At 50.8% G+C, this 26,833-nt stretch overlaps 1 protein-coding gene across 18 annotated transcripts in view; it reads left to right on the forward strand.

The window, feature by feature from the left end:
- The window catches only part of DYSF (dysferlin), a 201,284-nt gene that overhangs the window by 60,452 nt on the left and 113,999 nt on the right, over positions 1-26,833 (forward strand). For 10 of the 18 annotated variants that reach the window (XM_045828610.1, XM_045828611.1, XM_045828613.1 and 7 more), the window contains 10 exons: positions 1,274-1,400; positions 3,849-3,952; positions 10,299-10,367; positions 10,499-10,542; positions 14,264-14,346; positions 21,560-21,601; positions 23,174-23,289; positions 23,800-23,913; positions 25,042-25,219; positions 25,771-25,895. In XM_045828610.1, coding sequence (XP_045684566.1) covers positions 1,274-1,400; positions 3,849-3,952; positions 10,299-10,367; positions 10,499-10,542; positions 14,264-14,346; positions 21,560-21,601; positions 23,174-23,289; positions 23,800-23,913; positions 25,042-25,219; positions 25,771-25,895 — 1,002 coding nt within the window. The remainder of the gene's footprint in view (positions 1-1,273; positions 1,401-3,848; positions 3,953-10,298; positions 10,368-10,498; positions 10,543-14,263; positions 14,347-21,559; positions 21,602-23,173; positions 23,290-23,799; positions 23,914-25,041; positions 25,220-25,770; positions 25,896-26,833) is intronic. The other 8 variants (XM_045828607.1, XM_045828615.1, XM_045828617.1 and 5 more) reach the window with 1 other exon arrangement.

Genomic DNA, 26,833 nt, shown 5'->3' on the forward strand with positions numbered 1-26,833 from the left:
GAGCCGAGGGTGCTGTGCAGGGGCCGAGGGAGCTCAGGAGCACAAGCCCCACCTGGCCCTGCTCTCTCATCCCACACACTCCAGCCCTGACCCTCTGTATCCCGTCTCTCTGCCATTGTACTTCTTGCTCCTTCTGTGCGGCATCTCTGCATCTATTGTCCTTTTGTAAAACAATCCTTGCTCTTCTTCCTATTCATTGGAACCTTCTAGTTCCCCCCATGAAGCCACTCCTCTTAAAACTGGCTTGGAGGGAAGCCCCTGTTTTCTGCTCCATCTCTTCTTGGGCCTCTGGGATTGCAGGGGCAGCCATCTCTGGTTTCTCACTGCAGCTGCCCTTCCCAACTTCAGCTCTGCGTCCTCCTTCAGAGGCCCTTCACTGGTTCTTTCCCCCTCTATTGGTCCTCCAGGCTGATCCCTACCCCAGCACAGCTGGCCCAGGAGGGTCCTTGTTTGTAGGTTTCCATCTTTGCCATGAGGTGTGACATGTCCTCACTGATGAGCCCTCAACACCGGATCTTCTTTTAAGAGCTCGGAAGTCTCTCTCTCCACCAGTCTCTTTCTGCCTCTTCCCTCCTTCAGCCCTTCTTCCTCACTGAGGTGACAGCCCCTGATCACTGTTTCCCAGCCCACCAGCTCCCTGCTGCCACGCTCTCCCCTCCCACAGCCTGGACCCTGTGACCCTAAATCCCACTATGTGCTTACTAGCCCCTCGGTCTCCTGCACCTTGAGTTCCCCACTATCCCTACCACACATTGTCTACTCCACTCCTTGGTCAGTTCTGGTGGCAGAAGTCACCCAGAGGTGCTGGTTGACATAGGTGCTGCCAACGTCCTCCTTTACTGGGATGCAATTTATTCCTTATCTCATTCTCCAGAGGGGCTGTTTCCAAACTTTCCTCTCCATCCTGAGCTCCACCCTCAGCCTCCTTTAGAGAGACGGGGCTGCACGGAGGGGAATGCTGGGGGCTTGTGTCCGCCTTCGTTCCTCGCCTCCCATGCCCCACTGTCCCTACCCGCTTCGCCCTGTGCTCGTGTCCTCTGCCATCTTGTTCTACCTTTTCTTTCCAGTCTCTCTTCTTGTTATTATCGTCTCCTCTGCCCAGACGGTGAAACAGAGTCTCAGGGTGAGGACGCTGCCTGGGATTACATGCGAGTCAGTGCCTGGGTGCGACTGGCCTTCCTTCAAAGGGCGCCACTTCGGTGGTGCCGGTTGAGGAAGGGAAAACGTTGTGCCCTGGAGTGCTTTAAGGAGTCACGTCTGGTTTGTGTTGTAGCCGGAGAGGAAGGACCCCTCTGAAGACAAGGAGGACATCGAAAGCAACCTGCTCCGGCCCACCGGCGTGGCTCTTCGAGGAGCACACTTCTGTCTGAGGGTCTTCAGGGCCGAGGACTTACCGCAGAGTGAGTCTGGTGACTTCCCTGGGTCTGAGCCCTGGGAGGACTCGGGGGACCCTGGGCTGGGCTGCATTGGTCCCTGGAGAGAAGCAGATGGAGCGGCGGCCCCTCGGCCCTGCCCCCTGCCTCCCACTGGCCTGGCGTCCTTGCTCCCAGAAGGTACTAGCTCAGTGCCCAGCCCGACTCTCCCTCCACTCTGTCCTCTGGGGAAACATCAACCCCTCTCTGGATTTCTCAAGGGTTTTTACTGTTCTTATCAGAAAAGCAATCAGAATTAATGAAAAGTAATATCAGTGCTGGTGGACTCACAGAGATGCAAGAAATCTTGAGACCAGTCGCTGCCCCTGGGCTCCATGTCGGCATCCCTTAGGCCTGTTCTGGCTGTGTAGCCTCATGGACCCATTTTCTTGGTTCTCACTGGGGAGTTAGCACCATATGGACTCTGTTCTGTGCTCAGGGCGGGATCTCACTGATTTTCTTCCCTCCTTGAGGAAGCCCAGCCTGCACATTGGCAGACCCTGGGCGGGGGAAGCATGCACTGAGTTGTTGGAAGGGCTCAGTGCCTCCACAGATGAAGGCCGGGCGTCCAGTTTGCCTTAGACTGTCCCGGTTTTAGCACTGAAAGTCCCATGTCCTGGGGAACCATTCAGTACCCCGGCAAACTGGAACAGCGGGTCACCCGAGCGTGGCCCTGTCCTCATCCGCCCGGGTAGCCAGTGTGGCCACTGCCTGGCCTCTCACTGGGGCCAGCCCTGGCCTGGTGCCCTCTGGCTTGCTTGGTAAATGTCGGGGGACTACAGTAGGTCCTCAAATAATGCTGTTTTGTTCCACAGCTTTCGTTATAACGTTGGTGAGGTGCCATCTGGACTTACCTCTGGTTTACATCTATTAGTCTGTGGTAAAATTGGTTTCCTTATGTGTAGGTTTGCTTAAATTCACAGAACCTATTGACGACATTCAGGGAGGACTTACTGTATACTTAACATTCTAGAGCTGTGGGCGTCAACCCAGGCTGTGTGTTACAATCACCAGGGGAGCTTTAAGGTACAGGCGCCTGGGCCCCACCTCCAGGGTTTCAGATGGACTTGGTTTGGGGTAGGATTCGAACACCAGTTGTCTTCAAAGGCTCCTGAGGTGGTTCGGTTGTGCTGTGGGCAGTGAGCCTCCGCTGGGGAGCCTGCACTGGTGGCATAAGCCAGGGGCTGTTCATGGCAGAGTCAGTGAGAACATTTGCTACTTGGGTCCCTGTCTACAAATTTTGCATAAAGCTAATTGGTTGAAGGAAGGTCTCTGCTTTGACTAATGACATCAATAAATGAAATGGGTTCCTTCTGCACAGGCTTAATTGAACCAAAGTCATGGGGAAAGCCTTTAAATAGCAATGGGTATTAAATGGTCATTAAAATACATACTGAAAAGCATTCTGCATTTATTAGTTACAACTACACAGAGTGAAGCTGGAGAGATTCCACAGGGGGCTGGGGATTTAAATAGGAATGCCTGCTTTGCTTGAGGTGAAGGCACTCTATGTTTAATTCTCTGCAATGTTGTTTACATATGAATAAAACAAAATGGGTGGGTAAACCGAACCTAAATATTTGTCCATCATTGCTATCTGTGGAAGTCATATAGACACTAGCTAGAATATGATCTTTAACTGTCCCCTCCTCTCCCTAATTCATGTATGTATGTACATTACAGATGACACGTCCATACACATGCATTCACACATATGCATCTACCATCTATCCATTTATCTATCTGCCATCTATCTACCTATCAATATGGCTAAGTTAGCAGAATATTGTTTCAGAGCAACATAGATTAAAAATTCATTAAAAAACAGAATTGAGTTGTTAGTTGAATATGAAGAAAAATATCAAACAAATATCAATAATGGGATATTCTTATAACAACTTCCAGTCCTTTTCTGGATGTTTACTGCCCTTATTTTTTTTTAAAGATTTTATTTATTGATTTTTAGAGAGAGGGGAAGGGAGGGAGAGAAACATTGATGTGTGAGAGAAACGTCGATCGGTTGCCTCTCACATGCCCCCGACTGGAGACCTGGCCCACAACCCAGGCATGTGCCCTGACTGGAAATTGAATTGGCGACCTTTCGGTTTGTGGGATGATGCCCAACCAACCAAGCCACACCATGCTTTACTGCCTTCGTTGAGGTAGACTTTTAGTCAATCATCTGGTGGCCCTGTCCCGAAAGACACCGAGAGCAGGGAGACAGTGGACAAGCTGTGGGGGCTGGGTGAGGAGGTGGTGCGGTGCCTTCAGCAGCTGCTGTCCTGACGTGGTCCTCCCTCCTGTGAGGCCCTGGGCTGAGCAGGTGCCACAGCCTCTCTCTCTTTCCCAAGACCACCTGGAGACCGGTAGGCAGGAAGTCAGGGTTTTGGAGGTGGGACAGCAGGTGGACAGCGACCAATGTATTCTTCTCTCCAGTGGACGACGCCGTGATGGACAACGTGAAGCAGCTCTTTGGCTTTGACAGTAACAGGAAGAACTTGGTGGATCCCTTCGTGGAGGTCAGCTTTGCGGGGAAAATGGTAAGGAGCAAAGACGCAGGAGGATTCTCAGGCAAGGGCAGAGTGTAGGCCAGGTGAGGTGCAGACATGCTGCCTGTGGCCCCCCCATTGGGGGCGTGTGCGCACAGAAGGGGGCTCAAGCAGAGACGCTCACTCGGGCCAGGTGTGATTTCAGAAGGCCTTGGGAAGGCCTTGTCTGTGCATACTTCCTCTCTCCACCTTCTCTCTGACGTCCAGACTGCCTACTTTTATTATTGATGTACATAGTTGTCAAGGAATTTTGAAACATACAGAAAAATGTAAATAAAATTACCCATAAGGCACCATACATATAAATAATAGACTTTTCCCCTAACCCTTTAATGTTTTAAAGCATAAAGAATAGTTAAAAGAATGGTTCAGTGAACATTCAACCACTGGTATGGGCTCCACCTCGATTAAACAATTGCTAACATGTTGTGGCGTTTACTCTCTCTGTCTAAAGGGATACTGCCTCCCCCTCTGCACTCAATCACTTACAACCTAGTTGCTGACGTTACCTCTAAAGTCCTCAGAATGTATCTTCTGAGAAAAAGAAAATTCTTAAAAAAACTTTTTTAAAAAAGATTTTATTGATTTATTTTTTAGAGAGGGAAGGGAGGGAGATAGAGAGAGAGAGAAACATCAGTGTGCGGTTGCTGGGGGTTATGGCCTGCAACCCAGGCATGTACCCTGGCTGGGAATCGAACCTGTGACACTTTGGTTCGCAGCCTGCGCTCAATCCACTGAGCTACGCCAGCCAGGGCCAGAAAAAGAAAATTCTTAATAACAATAATAACATTATCACCCTAGGAAATTAATAATGATTTCCTAATGTTAGATGGTGTGTACAAATTTTCTCTGATTTTCTCCAAAATGGAATACGTGCTTTGCATTCGGTTGTTATGCCTCTTTGTCTCTTCTTAAGCATCCTTCACGCGCCCCCACCCCATTTTTCTCACCCTGCACCATTGAAACTTTGAAGAGCCCGGGCCGTGTGTCCGCGTTCTGAATCTGCCTGGCTGCTCCCTCTCATGTCATTTGCCTTGTCCCGCTGGCCTGGGCAGTTCCTGGAAACTGGAGTTAGGTCTCAAGACCAGATTAGGTTCAGATGAAATACTTTGGCACAAATGTGTCATAGGTGATGTTCCATACCTCATGTTGCATCACATCAGGAAGCGATAATGTCAGCCTGTCCCATCATCAGTGATGACTGATCACTTGGTGAAGGTGGTGTTTCCAGATCATTCCCTTGTCAAAGTGAATGCTCCCCCTGCAGTCTGCACGTAATCCGTGGGTGCTCCATTGGCTCCGGGTGGATTTCGTGTTCTGCCGCCTCTCACCTAATGCTCTGTGCAGCCTCGGCCTCCTTGCCTGGGCAAGTCGTGTACTTGGGATTGCGAAGTGGTGATTTTCCCGTTAACATTCCTTCTCTTTATCAGCTGGCGCTTTTTCTGTGAAGAAGAGTTTTCTTCTTCCTCTGTCTTTATGAGTATTAATATGGGACCTTAATATTTATTAATTCTCTGTGTTGAAATCAGTCATCATTGTGGGGGTGTATGAACTGTCTTGAAGTTGGCCACTGGGAGCCCCTTCACGCTGGCTCCTGAACCCCCATCTAACACGGGTCTCAGAGCAGTGTGTGCTGGGAGGTGACTCAGACTGCAAACTCATTCGCAGTGAGGTGGAAGTGTTCTCTGGGGGTCCTGCCCCCGTGCAGCTTTGGGCTTGGGGTCAGGGTCTGGTGCGAGAAGCTGCACCCTCCATTTTCCCTCTAGAAGGAAGGGGCTTGTGCCAAGGGGGGAGCTGAGACCTTGCCTCTTGAAAGTTTTAGCCTGCTGGTCACCAGGCCTCTGTGTACCCGCCCCCCCCCGCCCCACCAGTCACCTTGTCATGCCCTCCGTACACTCTCTCCACTCCCCTTCCTGCATCTCTCTCTCAGTCTGCTCGTGTGTCACCTTTTCTCATTGCATCCCAATCTAGGGTTTTGTCTTCTGTGTGTCCACCAACCCCAGCCTGACACTCTCTGCGTTTCCTCTTATGGACACTTGGTGGCACTATTATCTAAGGTGCGAATCATACCTGATTTGGCAGAGCTACTAGGGAAATGAGATGGAGGGGTGGGGAGGGGGGAGAGAGAGAGACAGAGATGGGGGGGGCTTGGAGGGAGAGGGTGGGGGAGACAGAGACAGAGAGAGTTGTGTGTAGATACTTGCAGGACAAAGTGAGAAACTTTAAAACAATTTTTTTTTTTACCAGAGTACAAGAATAAAACCTATAAATTGCAAAGAGAGAGAGAGAGAGAGAGAGAGAGAGAGAGAGAGAGAGAGAGAGAGAGAAAATATTCAAAGAAGCCCAAGGAAAACAAAAGAACATTAACCATATCTCCGTGGCCCACACTACTCTGGAGACACCTACCTTTGACATTTGTGTCTATGCCTGCTACTACGTTTTCCTCTCTGTGCTTCTCACCCCACCCCATCCCCGGGGGAAAAAATCAGATTCAGGTTTCAGTTGGTTTTAATTACTTGCAGATTCTGTATTTGCAAATTTGCCTACTTGCTAAAATTTATTTGTAACTCCAAAATCAGGGCGCTTTCGTGATCATTTGTGCGCATGTGCGGAGGGGCAAAAACCTCCCAGCAGGCCCACTAGCACGTTGCCTGCTTAGCGGGAGCATTGTGACGCTCCGCCTTCTTGTTCCAGCTGTCATCTCATAAATCAGTCCTTTCCTTGGTTTACTCAGTGTCACGTGTTTTGTTTTGTTTTTGTATTTTATTGGTGATTTCACTGTTAAAAAGAGCCCCCACGTGTGGTGCTGCGAAGCTTTCCAGGGTTCCGAAGTGCAGGAAGGCTATGACGTGCCTTGTGGAGAAAGTCTGTGTTAGACAAGCTTCATTCAGGCATGAGGTAGTGCTGTTGACCAGGGATTCAATGTTAATGAATCAACAGTATATATTAAATAAGGTGCCTTCAAGCAGAAACACTTACAACATAAAGTTATATACTGAATAATTAACAAATATGTTGTGAGAGAGGCTGGCAGGAACTGAATACCGTATTTCCCTTGGAAGCAGTGGTTCGGCGTTTGCTAATTCAGGGTTCTCGGTGGTTTGAAGAACGTGCAACTGCCACCCTGATGAGACTCAGCTGCACCTGTGCAGTTTGGCAAACTGCTTTCATCGTTTAATGTTTTCTTAGGTTACCACACAGCCTTTGAAATCAGTTTTTTAATGACTGCCTACTGTTCTATTAGGTGAATGCAACATAATATTTAATCTATTTTAAAATAATTTTTTGTTGGAATCTTCCTCTTTTATGAGCAACGTTGTGACAAGTCAGTGCACAGGAGTCCTTGTCCACACTCTGCCTTTCTATGGGGAGGTTCTTAGAACCCGGTCAAGGGCATGCTTATTTTTAAGTATTTGATAAAGGTGGCCAAGTATTCCTCTAGAAAGTCTGCACTGATTTCATACTATCAGCAAGTGAAGGAGGTTGCCCTGTTTGTTTGTTTGTTTGTTTGTTTGTTTTTGAAAGGTGTAGAGAAGATGGGGAGGAGGAGAGGCTCGGGCTACCTGGGTTGAGCATGTGGGCAGTGAACAGGATGTGGGAGGGATGTTGAGATCTTCAGGGCCAGAGGCCCGCTGGTCTGAGTGTGGCCACGGGACCAGCTCTTCAGGTTCCCAGACCCACATCCCAGTGGCTCTCTCAGGGGAAGCCCAGAGGGGAGCCAGGTGATGGCTTCCCTCCCTGTGGAGAAGGTCTTCAACTTCCCGCATCGCTCTGGGGACTGTGTGGCCGCCGGTGCCTTCCTGCTCCAGGGAGTTGGGGTGGATGTTGGCAGGGTCTCTCAGCTGTGTCTGGTTAAAGAGTCCTTTTTTTTCCTTTTTTCTTTTTTTTTAAATTTTAATCTTTGTTCAAGTACAGTTTTCTCCCTTTTACTCCCATTCCAGCCAAGAGTCCTTTTTTGTTTTAAAATTTTGCTCATCTAGTTTTTGAATTAGGAAATATGTTTATTATATATGTATACACATCCATCTGTTTATCTAATCTCTATCATCTATCTCTGTCTATATCTGTATGTGTGTCTGTACCTACCTACCATCTACCTGTGTCTGTCTGCCACCTGTCTGCCTCCATCACCCATCATGAGAACTCCTCTCGCTTCGTGCTCATATGACAGTAGGTTCCTGTCCTCACTTGCAAACGAAACCAGGGCAGTTTCCTTTGCATCATTCTGGTTTCATTGAGCACATGCAGGCAACTCTGACTGTAAATTCTTAGATTTTACCCTTTTAACACAAGTGTTTGCCCAGTATACTTATTGTGCTGTCCCTTGCTTTTCAATTTCCCCCAGCTTTATTGAGATATAATTGACATATAGAGCTGCATAAATTTGAGGCCTGCAGCATAATGACTTATTTTGTGAAATGATTGTCGTAAGTTTAGTTAACATCCATCCTCTCGTATAGATCCCCGCCCCCCCAAAAAACACAAGGTTTTCCCCTTGTGATCAGAACTCTTAGGCTCTACTTTTAACAACTTTCAAATATACCTATGCCAGTGTTAACTATATTCTACATGTTGTACGGGACATCCTCATTACTTAGCTTTCCAATTAATGAGATAACCTGGAGATTGTTTCCTGTCACAGAGCAGTCCTCGTTCTTTTTAGAGCCACATAGTTCTCCATTGTGTGGCTGGACCAACATTTATTTAATCTGCCCTCTGTCGGTAACACAGGGACTATTCCCAGTCCTTGCCAGTACAAGCCATGCTGCAGTGAATAACCTCGTACATATGCTGTTCTGCACATGTGCAGGTATTTCTGTAGGATACATGTCTAGAAGTAGAATTGGTAGGTCAAAGGGTATTTGCATCTGGTATTTTTAAGATTTTATCTACTTGTTTTTAGAGAGAGGGAAAGGGAGGAAAAGAAGGGGAGGAACATCAATGTGTGGTTGCCTCCTGTGCGCCCCCTACTGAGGACCTGGCCTGCAACCCAGGCATATGCCCTGACTGGGAATCGAACTGGTGATTCTTTGGTTCACAGGCTGGCACACAATGCACTGAGCTACACCAGCCAGAGAATGCGTTTGGTATTTCGATAGTGGCCAGTTGATCTCTGTAGAGGTTGTGTTTCTTCAAATCCTTATCAATAGAGGACTACCCAACTTTTAGAGAATTTTACAGATCTGATGGGTGAGAAATGGTATTTCATTGGTTTTATTTGTGTTGCTTTTATCACAAGGGAGGTTCAGCATCTTTTTATGCATGGTACAACCCTTTGTAACCCCATCCCTGAGAGCTGCATCCCGCTCTGCCCATCATTTAGTTGGATCATTAGGCTCTCTTCTTTCCTTTTGATCACTCGAGGGCCACATCCTGGCACCCAGCCCTGCCCCAGACTTTGCCTGGGCTCCTCTCACAGGGAGGAGGAGAGGGTGGGGACTGGGGTCAGCACCAGGTGGACCAAGGATAGAGACAGTCCTGGCTGCACCATTGTCATCTCATGGAGAGGCTGAAACCACTGACCTAGGTCAGTTGCTTGTTAAATGAGATGATGCATGTAAATGCTTCATACAATGCAGTGCCCGTAGTCAATGCTCCAAAAAAGCATTTACTATGCAGGACATGCAAACCTACCAGGGTCCTATATGTCTGAAATGAGCTTTTACCGTGTGGGAACAGGATGCCCTGAGCTGGCTAAGGGGCCTGGCGCTGCCCTGGGGACTCCAAGGGCAGAGCCGAGTACTCGAGGGGCTGGTTTGGATCCGATTCTCACCTCTGCTAGGTTTCTTGTTTGTGGAAAGCCAAGTCTTAAGAGCAGGGCTGATCTGAGGCAGACTGTGTCTTATGGGGTTTGTATATTCACTTAATTTTCCTCTCACTCTTGGATGCTGGTGCATGGCCCTGGCCTGGCCCTTCGTTCCCTTCTCGCCTTCTCCTCCCCCCATCTCTAAACTGCTAGGGCCCACAGTCTTCCAAAGGGGCAGGTGATCTGGGCTGGCGGGCAAAAGGACTTGCCTCAGGCTGTAGGGCCCTAGGAAAGTCAGTCTGGGTGCAGAACCTCCTCATTTAGGGTCATTGCCTGTAATGGGAGGTAGGGGAGGGGGAATTTGAGCCCAAAATAAGGGTGAGAACTGTAGCATTCAGGCAATCTGGTCCCCAGCTTGGGCCTGACTTGCCACTGAGCTGTCTCTGCAAAGATTCCCTGTGTCTAGGCCCACCGCACAGGACCCCAGAGCCTTCGGGCCTTCTGCCCAGCAGAAGAACTGCCGCTAGCTGGGGTGGTCCCCAAGGGAGTTCAGAGTCCCTGAGGAGCTCCATCTACCTCTGTGTCTTCTAGCTCTGCAGCAAAATCCTGGAGAAGACGGCCAACCCTCAGTGGAACCAGAGCATCACGCTGCCTGCCATGGTGAGCCTCGTCCCCGGTGGGCCCACCCCTCGAGGCCCCAGGCTCCTGGACTCCTCAGTGTCCTGTCCATGTCCCGGATTTCTGGCTCTTCAAAGGGACTCCACACCGAGACTTATCTCTTCTCTCTGCAGTTTCCCTCCATGTGTGAGAAAATGAGGATTCGTATCATGGACTGGTGAGCTCTGGGCTCAGGGTCTTTAGAGGTGGCTGTCCTCGGGGGTCCTTCAGTTTCCTTCCATTCAGCCTGCATGCAGTGGGAGAGTGTGTTTGGGTGACTCAGTTTCCTCTGCGGAGGCAGAGGAGGAGAGGGTGTGGACCATTCTTGGGAAGCTTACTCACGGCCCTGCTTGGAGGCAGATAGGAGGGCAGCCAGGTGGGGCTGGGGGGGCTCCAGGAGCCTGAGATCCCCGAGGCCAGGAGGGGCCAAGCAGGCTTCCTGGAGAAGGTGGGGTTTTGATAAGTACAGGATGAGGGCATTCCAGTAAAGAGGGGATCAGAAGCAAAGCCAAGGAGGCTGGAAAGAGCAGAGCTTCTTTGGACACAGGCAGTGATGCCCCTGGGTAGGGAGGGTGGAACAGCAAGGTCTCTAGGCTGGGAAGTGGCAGGGCTGCCTGAGCAGGGATGCCAGCTGGGCTTTTAGCAGGTGAGGGCAGCACCCACATGGGCATCTTAGAGAGGGAACAGTCTCTAGCACTGGCTGAGCCTAGGTCAGGGCCTGTGCCCAGCATACTCTTTATGTGCACAGTCTCCCCTGATCCTCAGCTTGACCCCTTCTTCGCAGATGTGGGGGAGGTTGGCAAAGACTGAGTAATCTGCTCCAGGTGACAGCTGGGAAGTGGTTGGGGCCAGGCCTGCTGCTCCCAAAGCCCACACTTTAACCACAGGCCACACTGCCTCCTGCTACGTTGAGGGGGTCTCTCCCACACCAGAGGGCCCTTGGGGGTCCGTACGCTGATCTCTAGAGCCTTCTATACACCATGCTTTCCAAAAGGAGAGAGTTGTCCTTTCTCTGCCCCCCCAAAATCTTGGCTCTGCGGTTCTCAGTGTGTTGTCCTTTGGTCTCAGGCCCAAGGCACCCCCAGCCAGGAGGATAATGAGAGAGTAGGGAAAACCCCCAGGCCACAGAGCCATTAAAGTGCTCGCCAGTTCCCCAGGCCTAAAGAAAACAGCTTGTGAGCATTAGAGGGCAGGAGGGAACGGCTGGGAGGGCCAGGAGGGAGTGGCCTCTCGGGCCCTGACCGCCGGTATGTTCAGTGGGGGAGCGGGTTGTGGGGAGATGTGCTTTGTGTCCACAGATGATCCCTCCAGCTTAGCTTGCAGAGTGCAGGCACACATGTGCGTTGTGTTGACAGGGGATGGAGAGGATGGGCTCTGCGTGTCTGTGCATGTGGATGCATGTGTCCCCATGTGTGCACACGGGGTGGTTGTCCCGTGTGTGGGGGGACGGGCCTTGCCTGAGTCCCCATGAGCTGTGTCATGGGCAGCAGCGTGCTGTGCAATCCAAACACATGACGGAATCTGGTGGCTGTATCTCTGGTCTGGGGCGAAGTGGCGTTTTTATTGTGAGTCTATTTTCAGACTCGCTGTATTTTCCAAAAGCAACCCAAGCCCCAAAACCCAAGTGTTGACCAGGAGGCATTCCACTGCTGCAAGTTCCTATCCAGAACAGAGCTTTCTTCCCAGAAAACTTGGATAAACTTGTGTTATTACCTGAATCCTGGAATATGATCTAGTCCATATGGCCTTTTCTCTGTAACTTAATCTTCCATTTGATTCTTTAAGAACTTTTCTTTCATTAAAAAACAAAACTCCCCAAATACCCTCCTCCTGCCCCTATTAAAACGAAACCGTTCTTCCGTTCTCTTTCCTTCCTCAGCAGACTCAGGTAAGACCAGATGTTAGAAACCCCATTCCTCTCCAAGTGCTGGTCTTTCCCAGGGGTTGGTCGGAGAGGCAGTTTAAAAGTGCCCTCACCTGTCCGTTGTCCGGGGTCATAACCTCACTGTGAACTGTTTGAGGGAGTTATAACTCTCCAATTCGTACTAACTCATGCACCAGGAAAAGTGATAAAGATCTGTGCTGACAATCCACCTTCCCCGTGTAGCCCCCGCCCTGATGGAAAAAATTAATACTGAAGCTTAATCACCTCCCGGGGAAATGCAGAGAAAGGAAGGGAGCTGCAGAGAACTGGCGGAGACTTAAAAGAGGAGGCAGATCACCATGCGCAGGCTCCTTGCACAGTGGGGCTCTGTGTTGCCTTCATTGCCTCGAGCCGACTGTGGCCAAACACCAGGAAGCAGGGAGACAGGGCCTTCAGGCCGCAGAAACAGAGGGAAAATGCACAGGAAACTTCCAGAAGGAGATAAGATAGGTCTTGCTCAGCCCAGTGTTTCTCAGCCTCAGCATGATGATGACATGTGGGCCAGAAAATTCTCTTATGTGGGAGACTGTACGATACATTGTAGGATGTTTAGCAGCAACCGAGGCCTCTCTCTGCACCCCTCCCCCAATACCAAAAATGTCTCCGGACATTGCCCAGTGTCCCCTGGGGGTCAAAGTCAGTGGATTGAGGACCCCTGGCCTAGCCTGACAAGGAAGCAGCAGGTTGCTGCAGTCAGAACTCTGGTTTCCATATTGGGCATGTGCCGCTCAAATCCCAGCTTTGCCATCTTGGCAAAATATTTAATCTTGGAAACTCAGCTGTCTCGTCTGGAGTTGGGGCTAATTGGAGTGCCCGCCTCAGAGGGCCGACATGAGGACGTGGCCTAGGTCATGGGTGGTCTTCGCACAGTGCTGGGCTTTCAGTAGTGCTCGGTGAATGCCTGCTGGTAGTGTACATTACTGTCACAGGGGCCAGTGAGGGCCTGCACAGGACACTGTGGCTGATGGGTGCACTGGCCGGTGAGTCTCCTCGAGCTCCCACACACGGCCCCCTGTGCGGGTGGGGAGGGGAGAAGCCTTGCTCCTGGGAAGCGGGGCACACGAGGGGAGCTGTGTGCCGTGGCTCTGCCCCTCCCTCCCAGGCTGACCTCCGACTGCCTGGGTCTAAGTCTCCGTGTTCTCACGTGTGCAGCGGAGATGGCAATGAAAGTGCCTGTGTTCTAAGGCTGTTGAGAGGATCCTGAAAGATAAAGGAGGTTAACCGTGTTTCGTCATGTAGAAAGTCAGACGCAGGAAGGAATGGTGCATTAGTGTTGGCTAATGTATTTATTTATTATTTAAAGGTTCTATTTATTTACTTTCAGAGAGAGAGGAAGGGAGGGAGAAAGACCGGGAGAGACACGTCAATGTGCAAGAGTTACATTGATTGGTTGCCTCTTGAGTGCCCTGACTGGGCACCTGTCCCACAACCCAGGCATGTGCCCTGACTGGAAATTGGACTGGGAGCAGGACATTTTTGGTTGACAACCCAGCGCTCAGTCCACTGAACCACACCAGCCAGGGCAGCGTTAACTAATTTGAAATCTTGGCCTTGGAGCTAGTTTCTTCCTGGTTACTTGGTTTTCTCTTTGGTTTGGACATTTCTTGAGCTCCTGGAGCCTGGCTCTCCCTGGGTCTGGGGGCCTGGCTCCCAGAGCAGCCTCTTGCCTCCTGCCTCTGGCCTCCTCCCTCCCACCTTCCATGTCCCCAAAGACATCCAGGCTGGTAGCTCAATGTCGGCTGGGTGATGGGAACTGATGGTTGTTGGGATGGATTAGTTTCCACCAAGGAGCAACTAGTTCTCCTTGAGCAACATTTAATTTCCAGTCTCTTTTTCCTGGGATTACCAGGCCTCAGTAACATACCCAGTGGGAAGCCTGGGACCCCTAATGATGTACAACCAAGGCCACTTCCTTCTGGGTGGGCTGCAGTCTTTTCCCCCTTCCTGTTCAGGCCTTCTCTGTCCCCTATTCTAGGGACCGCCTTACCCACAATGACATCGTGGCCACCACCTACCTGAGTATGTCAAAAATCTCTGCCCCAGGAGGAGAAATAGAAGGTAAGCTCCCCCTCTCTTCTGCCCTCTGGCCCCCATACTGTCCCTCGTCCCACCTCTGCCTGTCTTACACCTCTAGTTTTGAGAGTTTGCAGGACAGGGAAGATTACAAGGTCTTTGCTGCCTGTTTCCCAGGGAGCCGGGCTCTGGCCAGTCGGAGGATGGGCTTGTGGACACTTAGGATTCTCCACACCTCGGAGGGTGGGATGCACCCCTGAGGGGATGGAAGGTCAGCCCACTCCTGCAGAGGTCACTGGGGGTGGCAGCGACCCGGCCGTCCAGTTCTGCATTGGCCGGCTATGCTCCAGCAGTGTCTGTTTTGCAATACCTTTCATAGTAGTCTGTTAAAAAGTAGTCCAAGATCATTTTGTAAAATTTTAAAGAAACATTCTGAAAGAAGATGATAAAATTCACCCATGAAATTATCCATAGACCTACCCTCTATCAGCCTACCCTGTGTTCAGGCAGAAGCTAACTTGATGCTCTGGGACCTTTCTGTGTGTATCTGTGCACACCTACATGCATGTATATGCATGCACGCACATGCATGCAGGTGTATGAACCTGCACACACGATAAACATTGTTTCCAAAAATTTCCAATGACTTTGAAAACTGCTTTCTGTCCCCTGGCAATGCAATACAGATGTTTATTCATCTTATTAAATATTCTTCTACAAATTAATTCTAAATGAATACACATATTCCACATGTGGATGCACCATAGTCCATGTTAACTAGCTAATGTTGAATTGTTTAGGTATTTTCTAGTGTTTTCCATGTTCTAAACAACTAACTTTATATTGAATGTTTTGTAGCTGACTCTATTCAATTCACAATTTTGTTTTGGAGGGATGCCTAGAGGCAGAATTGCTATGTCAAAGGATTTGGACATATTAAAGCTATTTGTGTATATCAAAGTTGCCCTTCAAAAAGATTGGACTGATTTACACTCTAATCACATAAGTTTCTTTTGCTGCACCTTCACCAACACAGAGCAAAATAATGATACTGAAACAGAACTTTGTTACTTTGAAGGGTGAATTTCACTGTTGCCTTGATTTTTATTTCACTGATAGCTGATGAAGTTGACCAAAGAAAATTTTAAAATATTTTAATAGTTATATATTTATGTATTTTATTCCATGATGTTCTGTGGTAAATTGCCTGTTCATGTTGCTGTCCATATTTCTGACGGTGTGTTTGTCTTCTCATGGTTTTGTGAGGGTTCTGTGTGTGTATGGATGTTAATGTTCCCCTCATCATATGTGTGGTGAATAATTTTTGTCAGTTTTATCTTACCATTTAAAAGCTTTTGATGGACAGAATTCTAAAATTTTTATTTAGCCAAATCTGTTAATATTTTTCCTTAGTGTATAAAGCAAGGATCTGACATTACTTTTTTCAAAATTGTTCTTTGATGATACCAACACTGTGTATTGAATGGTCTTGTCCCTGTATTTGGAAACACCACCTTTAGCCCTTCCTAAATTACTACATTACTAAATGTATTCTGGGCTTGTTCCTTGATTTTCTATTGTCTTTAATTGATATGTGTGCTTATTATTTCTTAGGTTTTGGCTCTGCAAAATTAATTGGAAAGATTTAAAGTCTTTTCTAACATCTGGAGCAGTTTATATAACATAATAAGGTAGTCGTTTGAGTGTTTGAAGTTACTCACCTATAAAACTGTATGGGCTGGGTGCCCTTTTTGAGTGAATGTGATACCAGTTCTTTGAAGATGTCCAGTTTCTCCTGTGATCATTGCTGTTTTCAGTTACTTTTCCTCTAGTCAGTTTAGTCGGTTTTGATCATTTACATTTTCTTAGAAAAGCATTTATTACACCCAGGTCTTCTAATTTGTTTACACAGCGTGGTGCAGGTCAATAATTGAAGCAATTCTCTATCTGCGGATGTTTCCCCCTTTCTTATTTCTAATGATATGTGTTTGAGTTTTCTTTTCCTTTTGTTGTGATTTGCCTTGTTAGAAGACTTGTTGCCCCTACTTTATTGGATATTTCAAACAATCAGCTTTTGGATTTATTTATCGATTCTAACATTTTTTCATGTTTTTTTAAAAAATGTACAACTTAAAAATTTTTCATTTCTCTCTTTTTAGAGAGGGGGAAGGGAGGGAGAAATGGAGAGAAACATCGATGTGAGCGAGATACATCCATCAGTCTCCTCTCGTTCGCACCCTGACGAGGGAGCACCTGTAATGCGGGTACGCGTCCTGACCTTGAGCTGTGCGGGACGACGCCCAACCAACTGGCCCACATTGGTTGGGCCTTTTTTTCTAATTTTTAATTCTCTCATCTTTTTACTCTTTTCTTTAACTCTTTTTATACTTATTTTGTTGTTTCCTAATTCAGTTTTCTAGTTAACTTCTTATGTTTATTTTCAGTGTCTCTTATTGAAATAATGCAAGTATGGCTTCTGTTCCCTATGTCATGCTGTTGGACTTCAGGAAACCCCCTTACAGTTCACTTAATTTTTCCTTTTATTTTTTATGTCTAAATATTTAATCTTTTTTGAATTTATTTTGGTGGGTTTTCAGAGAGCAGTTTGGGAAGACTACCTTTGTAGGTAGTCTATTTTTTCCTAACTAGGTGCTGCTTGTAGAAATGTATCCTTTTTACTGTAGTTAAAAAGGTACTTTGATCACACTAAGTGCAGGACTGTGTTTAACTGAGTGTTGTCTGATACACAGTGGATTCTTACATCTGCGTCAAGGAATAGTTTCTGTCAGTCTAGCAGTAGGACTTGGACGGCCTTAGGTGGGGCGGGCTCAGGTAAGAGCTGGGGTTCTGGAGCCAGGCAGCGCAGGTCCCAGGTCTGCTTCTCTGCAGCTGAGCGAGCTGCTCCAGTCTCCTCCTACCGGTCTCAGGCTCATCAGTTGTTAAAAGGGTCCAGTGAGATTATAAATGTAAAGTTGTTAGAGTGTCTGGCATACAATGAGCCCTGAAGTAAGGTTTGCTGTTTAGTACCCTTATTATTGGCTTTCTGCACACCTGATTTTTCCCTGTATTAATTCTGATTTTTCCTGTATTAATTCTGTTTTTTACTACTTCCTATATAGTTTCAAATTGGCTATTGCATTTTTAGTTTCTTGTCATGTCTTCTTTTTCCTCTGTCATTCCTTTGAATAGTTTCCTTTCCCTCTGTGTCTGTTCTGTCCCAGAAGTTTGCTTTGTTCCACAAAAGCTATGTCTTTGTGCACTCTATTAAGGATTCAAGGTGATTTCCTGAGAATTTCAGGTGAATGCTCCCCTGGGTCTCCCAGAAGCTGTTTCCCGTCCCGGTGGGCACTTGCTATCTGGCAGGGTCGGCTCAGTGCTGGTGTTTCCTGTGCCCAGGGTCCGCGGGGCTCTGTAGCCATCCTTCACCCAGAGGACAGGTCAGCGTGCCCCACTTCTGGAAGACTACCTAGTGCTCTTGGAGTTGATGACTCTCTTCTAGGTTGTCTGAAACATTAAAAATAACTTTTCATTATAGAAAATTCAAGCACATGTAAAAGTAAAGGATGGTACAGTGAATTCCCAGCTGCTGTCACAGCGTGAACACCTAGCTGCTCGCTGCCATTCTGATTTCCTTGTTGATGCTTGTAATTAGGGGGCTGCACAAAAACTGCCTCCCGAAGGCACTGCCAGCAGGGCTTGCCCCCAGCCCCAAACTCTGGGAACTGCTGTCCCAGGATGTGGGGCCCTTTCCCTAATGCTGTTCCGATAATTTCTGAGAACGGCTGTCTTGGCCGTAGAAAGATTTGAGGTGGGGCAGTGAGTGCGTCATGACGGCGGGCTGTGAGAAGGGGAATCCTCACCCCCACTGCAGACTGGGAGGGCTGCTGCAGAAGAACTTCTTCTCTAGTTTTCTGACTGGTGCTCTTCCTGTCTCTGGATCCAGGGGCAGACCCTGTTAGAGACCCTCTGACTGTTTTCTGTCACTGTTTCCTGAGGCTACGGCTGAGCCTGCCATAAGCTGCCTGAAAGAGAAGGAGAGTGTAGATCCCTGTTCCTTCATCAGTCTTCCTTCGGGTGGTGATGATGATGGCCTGGGTCTTTTTTCAGGGTATTATGAATATTTTAATGAAAACGTGAGAAAGATGTTTATTTGGCCGCTAGATGGCGCTCAGGCCATGGGCAACCCCGTGTGGTTCAAGGAGGCTTTGAAAAGGCAGACCACGTCTCCCACAGATTGTTTCGGAGCTAAATGAGAATCTTCCTGCAACCAGCTAACCAGGTTTAAAGTGCGGTTGAATAACGTGATCCCTGTAACAATAAATGAGTTAAACTCACTGCCCACACTGGAGCCATTCTGCATGACTGCTCCGATGTCCCTTCCGCCAGGGGTGCCCGTTTCCGAGACCCTGAAGGTTAGCGCTTGCCTCGCTGCCTGCCAACCGTCTCCCACTTGTCCTGAGGCCACCTCAGAACATGTCACTGCACCTTCCTGCCCAGTCTTTGTATTTTTCCTTCACATTGGGAGCGGGGGCGGTTCTGGCATGACAGTGCACGACACTTTATTTCACCACTGCTTGCAAAACCCAACAAGCTAAACCGAACTGTAAAAATGGGCTCTTTTCTCTATATGCCTGTACCTCATGGTTCACCAGATTATTTGGAGTTTTTGTTTTCGTGTTTATTTCCAGTGGGGAGAGGACCTAACACTAGCCTCTCAAACACTTCTGCCCGCAAGGCTGCCTGGGCACACTTATGTGTTCCTTGGGCCCTGTGCTCCAAGGAGTTTAGTAAAAATTTTGTTTTCTAAAAAGTAGTGCTTTCCTTAGAAGCTGCAGTTCTTTCAAAAAGTAACCAGCTCATGAGACCTATGAAACCTCCATAGATTCTATTCTAACTTTATACATATGAAAATCATGCTGCATGAGCAGCACTTGCAGTGTTTCCACAGGGAAGAAATCTGGAGTTACTGTAGTTTCTTTTTGTCTTTGGGACGTAGATGATAATGATTTCCCAGCAGTTTCCAATGTTTCCTCCTGCCTGGCATGGGCTGGTGTCAGGCAGCCAAACTGTGGGTGTGGGAGGTGTGCTGAGAGGCAGAGGGAGCAGGCAGGGCTGGTAACAGCCTCAACCTCTCCCGGGAGACAGGGGTGCATGAGGACTGTCTGGGGGCTGTGATGTGGGCTGCATTGAACTGGTAGGTCTGCTGTTGGTCTCCCCTGGCTTCCCCCAGGTGAGAGAGTTGGGTGTGGCTGCTCAGGCCACGAAACTGGGGCTTCCTCAGGCTGAGGGAAAACATGCAAAGACACTTGTGTTTTGGCAGAAGGATGATGAGGACTAAATAGAGGCATTGTCTTGGGTGCCTTCACTGGTCACTCTGCCCTGGACTTTATGAGTTGTCTGCAGACACAGGGAAGAGAATCTGGGATGATCCTGAGCATCTGGAGACCTTGGACCCTGCCCTCAAATTAAGAATCATTGGCCTAACTTGTCAGTAGGGCAATGTCTTACTAGGTGCCCAGCACTGTGCCTGGTCAGGTCTGCTGAACTAAGAAGACAATACATGAGGGAATTAATGAAAGGCACCATTGGGAAATAGGCTACTCTGCAGCCATTCTCCCGGTCCTCCCAGCACCAGAGACGTGTGTTGCTCAGATGGCTGGTGGGTTTAGGGGACAGCTGTGTCTGGACTGGGCACGGGTTTGCAGCCAGGAATCAGAGTTGGTCTGTGGTGGGAAGGCGAGTTGCTGCTGCAACAAGCACGTGGGGGTTGGAACCGTGACCCTTGTTAGCCCGAGATAACTGGCCAGGCCTGTTGGTAATGATTTGGAAGGAGCTTAAAGTGGACTCTGTTTGCTTCCTGTGGGCCCTGGCTGTGGTTCTCTGTGGGGCTCCAGCTGGGTCCGTGGCGGCCCTCTGGCTGTTGCTGGAAGCTCTGCTATAACCGGAGGCCTGGCTGCCCCACTGAGGAGAACCTATGCCTGTGGACATAAAAATGGCCATGAACTGTGGTTTCTGTAGCTGACTCCTGCCAGGGGGTGTTCCTTGTTGAGGCCTGGCTGCAGAGAGCTGGGAGGCTAAGTCCCAGAATGTCAGCCCTGCCCTCACACTCAGACTTCCAAATTCCCTCATCCACTCTTCTTCACTCTCTCTTTCTGTGTCTCTGCTCATTCTTCTTTTGCAGTGTTTTGCTGAACTCTTGGCTCTTCTCTTCAATCATAGAGCTATGGGAAAATAGTCAAAGGCATTCTTTTTTCCTTTTTTAAGGAGACCAATAGGCAGGGGTAACCAGTCAATGAGAGTAATCAAGGATTTCTCCAGCCACATCCCAGGCTTGGTCACGACCTCAGTTACACTTAGCTGGTTGGAGGAGGAGACAGGAAGGTCAGAGTGTGGGAAGGGGCAGAAATCAGACAGGACTGTGAAAGGAGACTGAGGAGTGGGTGTCTACTCTTTGGGGGGCAACTTTTAATTTTCTGGAAGTGAGGGATGGAGTCCGAGAGCCTGGAAATGTGCCATAGCGTCTCCTTCTTTGCTTCTCTTATTTCTGGACACCCATCACCAGCATTTAGGGACATGCCAGTGTATAGAACCTTCAGCTAATGGACAGTGTCTGTTATTGTGTTTTTACTTGAAGAGGCAGATGCCAGAAGCCAGATTCCAGCGCCTGCTGTTGTGAAAATGAAACACGGTGCCCTCGGTGGCAATACTAGAGGTGGCCACTAGATGGAGGTGTTGTGCCTTGAAATGTCAACTCTCAGGGAGCTGGGTCCCAAGCCTCAACCTGCTGGCAGGGTGGAGCGCTGGGTGTGCCTGCCTGTGCAGCTCTGGCCCTTTCGTGCTTCCCCCACCCTTTCTTTGTGTCTGTACTTTGTTCCCCTCACTTTTCTGGTCATATTATGAAAACGCACATTTCTTTTCTGTCTTATTTCTTGAATGTACCGAGTCAACTTTTGGGTCCAATTTTCAGTTGGCAAACAGAACACAGATGTGCAGGCAGACACCAGTGGGGAGGGACCAGGGGGCTCACCATGGCCCTGGGGGCTGTGTTTGGCTGGGGTGGGGGCTCCGTGATGACTTAGTTGGTGATAAATTCACAGCTGGGCTGGGAGTAGGGCCTCGGGACACATCTGTTTCCCACACAGGAGCTGTCTTTCCATCTGTCTGTCTGCCAGCTCTCCCTCCACAGGCCTGTTCATGTAACCAGACCTCCTTCCAGCCATGCCCACCCTAACCCCTTTTCCATTTCTTTACGCTTCAGAGGAGTCTGCAGGTGTGGCCAAGCTTCCTCCAGCCTCGGACAGTATGTGCTTTGGGGACTTAAGGGGGTGGGCCGGGGGTTTCTACTGGAGGGAAGAGGGTACTAGTGGCTGGAGAGTTTTGATTTGCTTGAGGTGAGTCTGAGATTCCCCACCATAACCCCCTAGCTTACCTTTGGTTATATCTCTCAATTTTGGTTGAGTATGTAAATTGCTTAGAATGCTTTAAAGGCAAATCTCTCCCACTCCCCAGCCCCCTTCCTAAGTCTGCTAGGCTCCAGCTGATGTGCAAATGAGACTGCTCTCTGGCAGGCAGGGGATGGGACCTGCGTGGGTGCCCTCACTGACTGGGGCAGGGCACATCTTGGGGACCAGCAAGAGGACAGGGTGAGCCAAAAACTCTTGAAGTTGGAATTTGCAAAGTAAATCATAACTGAGATGATTATTACAAATCATTATTAGTGATCATGTTCCATTGGCCTGGGCATCCCACCCCTGTCCCCAGGGCCAGGGAGCCCTGTCTGTGCTGGGCACAGGCGGAGAGGGCAGATGGCTGCCTGGTGGCCCCTGGCTCTGGCAGAGGCATGTTCTTCCTGCCTCTGGTCGGGGGTTTCTTATTTCTCAAGTCCTGTCCCTGCCCCTACCCTGTCCCCCCACGAGGGTCTCACCACTAGCTGGAACTCGGGGCTCACAGCTGACACCCTCAGGTCTGGCTCACGCACTTCCTTGCCATGGACATTTATTTCGGCCGCGCCTTGCCCTACCCTGCTTGTATGGATTGGCTCACCCAGATGGTTCTGGTCTGCCCCCCAACCCCCAGCCCTGCAGTTCTCAGAGTATGCCAGTGATGCCCCATCCTGGAAAACTTGGCTGTCAGCTGGAAAACAATGACATTAACCAAAGGTGGCCCCTAAAAGGGATGTTGTGAGGAGATTGTCCCTGATCATTAGTGTAGTTCTTCTAACTCTCCTCCAACATGTGCCACTGAAAGACTGTTCTTTGTACAACGTGGTGGGTGGGGGAGGGTTTACCAGCACGAGTCAAGGCCGTTAGGTGGTTTGTTGCATAGGTGGGGAGGCGTGTGCCCAGGGGTTGCCTTGTGGGGTGGACATCTAGCTGGGTCCCCTCCTTGGTGCCCTGGGAGATGGCTTGTCCAGTCATGAGGTTCCGGGGCCTCCTTTGTGCCTCCCCTCACTCATGTGTGGGTTGGGGGGGTACAGAATGGGGTGTGGCTGGAGGGGGGTGGGCAGCGGAGGTCCTGGCCCCAGCTTTACGAGCTGGCTCGGTGCATGGACTATGAGGTCAAGTCAGTCTATTTTAGGTCATGCCCACTGTGTTCCTTTGCACCCCTGAGCCCAGTTTCCTCGCCTATAAAATGAGATCATAAAGATAATAAGAATCTCCACATCTCAGCATTGTGGTGAGGCTTAGAGGAGCTTATGGGGGACAGTGGGAGCTGCCATCAGTGTCACTGCTCTTTATGCATGTGTGAGGCTGTGTCCCTCATGTGTGCAGGGAACTGAAGCCCAGGGGAGGGCCCAGGCCTGCAGGTGGCTGGGCTGAGCAGTGGAATGCTCCCCTGGGCTGGCCCCTCTGACTCTGCCTGTGTCCCCCAGTGGACGACCATCTGGGCTTCCTGCCCACCTTTGGGCCCTGCTATGTCAACCTCTACGGCAGTCCCAGGGAGTTCACCGGCTTCCCGGACCCTTATGCAGAGCTCAACATGGGCAAGGTGAGCCAGCCAGACCCCCCACGTTCCCTAGATCCCTAGGCCTGTCTGAGTCGTCTTCCTGCCTGGCCTGGGCAGTACCTGGGCTCTCCCTGGACTGCAAGGGCCCAATGGGGCTAGAGCAGGCCCAGGGCTAGGCAGCCACCTCCCAGAGATCCCTCCTTTTGTCTGGCCCTGTCCTGGACCCTTCCACCTTTCTACACCCCTCCTGTTTGCCTCTCCTTCCGGGCCAGCCTGATCCCCCACTTTCCTGGCCCCTGAGGGACCCAGATCCCCCAGCTGTCTCAGGGTTCATCTCTCCTCTGGCTGGACTGGAGTCTGCTACTGACCATCTGGGTGGCTTGGCCTGTTACTGGAACTCTCTGGGCACCATTTCTTTATTTGCAGAAGGATGGGGGTGGCTCAGGGACCTCGTCAGCACCTGGGAAATGAGCTTCCTCGGGCCGGATCAGGCCCCTTCCCTTCTCCTCTTCTCCAAGCCCCTATTCCCACTGACCCAACCTCCCCTCCCAGGGGGAAGGTGTGGCCTACCGAGGCCGGGTTCTGCTATCCCTGGAGACCAAGCTGGTGGAACACAGTGAGCAGAAGGTGGAGGATCTCCTGGCAGATGACATTCTCCGGGTGGAGGTGAGGGGTGTGGCTCTTGGGGGTGGAGGGCGGTGTTCAAGGGGCACTGGCTTTGGGGTGTCACGGTGGAGGAAGGCTCAGCTCTGCCCGCACTCATCTGCCTTCAGCTCTCTGGGCCTCAGGCCTCGGCTGGGAGGCGGAAGTAACCCCATATCCACCCTGCCTCCCTGAGGAATGTTCAGAGACTCAAAAACGGTAAATGAAAATAATTTTAAAGTCTAGAGCTCAATACAAAATGAGAGGCTATTTTATAACAATAACGTCAGAATCACGAACACTTACTAAGCACTGACCACGCGTCAGACACTGTGCTAGTGACAGTCCGATGTCAGTGAGTCCTCCCAGCACCCACGAGGTGGCAGCCACTAGCAGCTCCATTTGACAGATGGGGAAACTGAGGCTGAAATATATCAGGACAACAAGTGGAGAGCTGGGTCTTGTGTCAAAGGAGCAGCTGGAATCCTCGCAGTGATTTAAACGCCAGGCCCTGCCGTCAGAAGGTGCTCATTGTGGTCCCGGCTGGGTCTGCTACCAGCCACGTCAGTTCCCCTGTCTGTAAGGAGCAGGAGAGAGTCACACTTACCTCCGGAGATGGTGGGGGATCGTGAAGTCTCCTTGGTTCTCGTGACGGCACTTCCCGTGTCCTTAGCCTTGAGCCTGGTGGCCAGAGGGCACAATGGGATTCATTTGCCTCAAGCATATGGCAGCCTGTGGACACTGCAGGGCAGCTGGCCTGCGGAGACCCTGGCGGCGTGGGGTGGGCACTCTGGGCGGGGGGCCTAGCGGTTCAGAGCCTTCGGCTCCTTCTGAGCAGCAGATTCAGAAGACCAGGCTCCTAGGGGTGTCGGTGCCATGGCTGCTGGTTTGGATTAAGGCGCATCATGGCCTTGGAGGCGCAGACCTTACGAGAGGAACGTGGCCAAGCACACAGGCCTGGAACGAGTTTGCTCAGCTAGTAACCAAATCTGGGCGCTGGTGCTTCGCTGGACCATTTGCCACCCATCCGTCCAGCCAGGATTTACTGGGCGCCAGTCACAGCCAGGGCCTGCCAGACATGTGACCCCTCCCCACCCCCGGTGTCTCCCTTCCTCCTCCCTGTGACTCTCTGGCCGCCCTCTCTGTTTCCAGAAGTACCTCCGGAGGCGCAAATATTCCCTCTTCGCTGCCTTCTACTCGGCCTCCATGCTGCAGGATGTCGACGATGCCATTCAGTTCGAGGTCAGCATTGGGAACTACGGCAACAAGTTCGACACGACCTGCCTGCCACTGGCCTCCACCACCCAGTACAGCCGGGCAGTCTTTGATGGTGAGGCCGGAGGCCATGTGCCTGGATGGGACCCTGACCGTGGAGAGGGGCCGACCCTAAGTCCTACTTCCCATTGGAAGTTGCCAGAGGCCCCCTGGAGGGCCTGGCCCAGGCCACCAGCTGGGAGGGACCCCTCCTGTGCTCCCCTGTGCCTCCTCCCCCTGCTCACCGCCCAGGGGGTCCCCACTGCCAGGACCCCCGGATGGGCCTCCCAGAACCGGCCGCAGTCAGCACTAGTTCTGACCTATGGTGCTCGGTTGTTACGTGGTGGCTGCTGGGCTTCAGGTAGAGATTTTGGAGAGTGCAGGTTCCTCAGCTTCCTTCCAACACCCCCCCACTGCCGTACGCCCCCGCTCCCATTTTGATGTGTTAAGGAGCCCTAATGAGAGCGACAGCTTCTGGGCACCTAGTCTGGACACTGGTCACCTGTGTGTGTCCGAGGCAGTTCTTAGTGGAAAGGAGGAGCAGGTGCCTGAGCCCACCCTGCCCTTAGTCCCCTCCCTCCACTCCTGCACCCAGGGGTCAGCACCAGGCCTTTTGCGTCCTTCCAGGGTGCCACTACTACTACCTGCCCTGGGGCAACGTGAAGCCTGTGGTGGTGCTGTCCTCGTACTGGGAGGACATCAGCCACAGAGTTGAGGCTCAGAACCAGCTGCTCGGGATCGCTGACCGGCTGGTGAGTGGACGCAGCCCACAGCTGCACGCAGCCTGCGCCCGCACCCCCACCATGGGCGTCTCCAGACCTTTCGGCTATGGTGTTGGCAGTCCCTTGTGTCCTAATGGTGCCGGGTCTGTGGTCCTGCCCTGCACACTGGGAGGAGAGAGGAGAGGGAGCCGCTGGTTTATGCAGAAGGCGGCGCGGAGAGCTGAGACAGATCGGGCAAGGGGCAGCCGGGCAGAGCCTTGCACCACTCGTCCATTCTTCTGTCGAGTGCTGTGGACTCTCACCACGTGAAGGGACCTGTGCTGGACACTTGTAGAGGGGAGTAAGACTGGAGCCGGGAGCTGCACTGCCCACAGGGAGTCTGTTCAGTGAAGGAGAGCCCACGGTCACCCACACAGAAGCCCTAAAGTCAGGTTCAGCTGACACCCCAGGAGCACCTCAGAGGAGGGGGAGGGCCCAGGAGCCTCTCAGAGCTGCGGGGGGGGGGGGGCAGGAGGCAGGACACCTCTGCAGTGGTCTGGGGGGGTGTGCCGAGCACCGGGAAGGAGATGACCAGGGGAGAAAAAAAACTGTAGGACTTGGGCTGGAAGGCCCTGGTGGTCTGTTGAATGGGGGAGGAGGGTGGGCCGGGAGGAGTGGCTCCAGTAGCTGGGAACTGGGAAGTTGGGAGACAGGTTAGGTGGTGCATCCTGTTTGGGATGTGATGGGTGGAGGGGGGTTGCCTGGGGACACTGGGCATGGCCAGAGAGTGGAGGGAATCAGAGTGGGCAGAAGTGTAGAGGCTGAGGGCGGGGAGCCGGTGCTTCTGGCGGTGGCCCCGGGCCGTTTCTGTGTGTGCGTGGGGTGGAGGTTCACCCACAAGGCACATGGCCTGTGGAAACATGGAGGAGGCGGGTGTGGCCACGCTGCTGGGACAGGTGAGGGGCATCGGGTGGCAGGAAGGGGTTTGG

This window comes from Phyllostomus hastatus, unplaced genomic scaffold (assembly GCF_019186645.2).
Source record: "Phyllostomus hastatus isolate PE091 unplaced genomic scaffold, TTU_PhHast_1.1 phas_scaffold_78, whole genome shotgun sequence".
NCBI classification, from domain to species: Eukaryota; Metazoa; Chordata; class Mammalia; order Chiroptera; family Phyllostomidae; genus Phyllostomus; species Phyllostomus hastatus.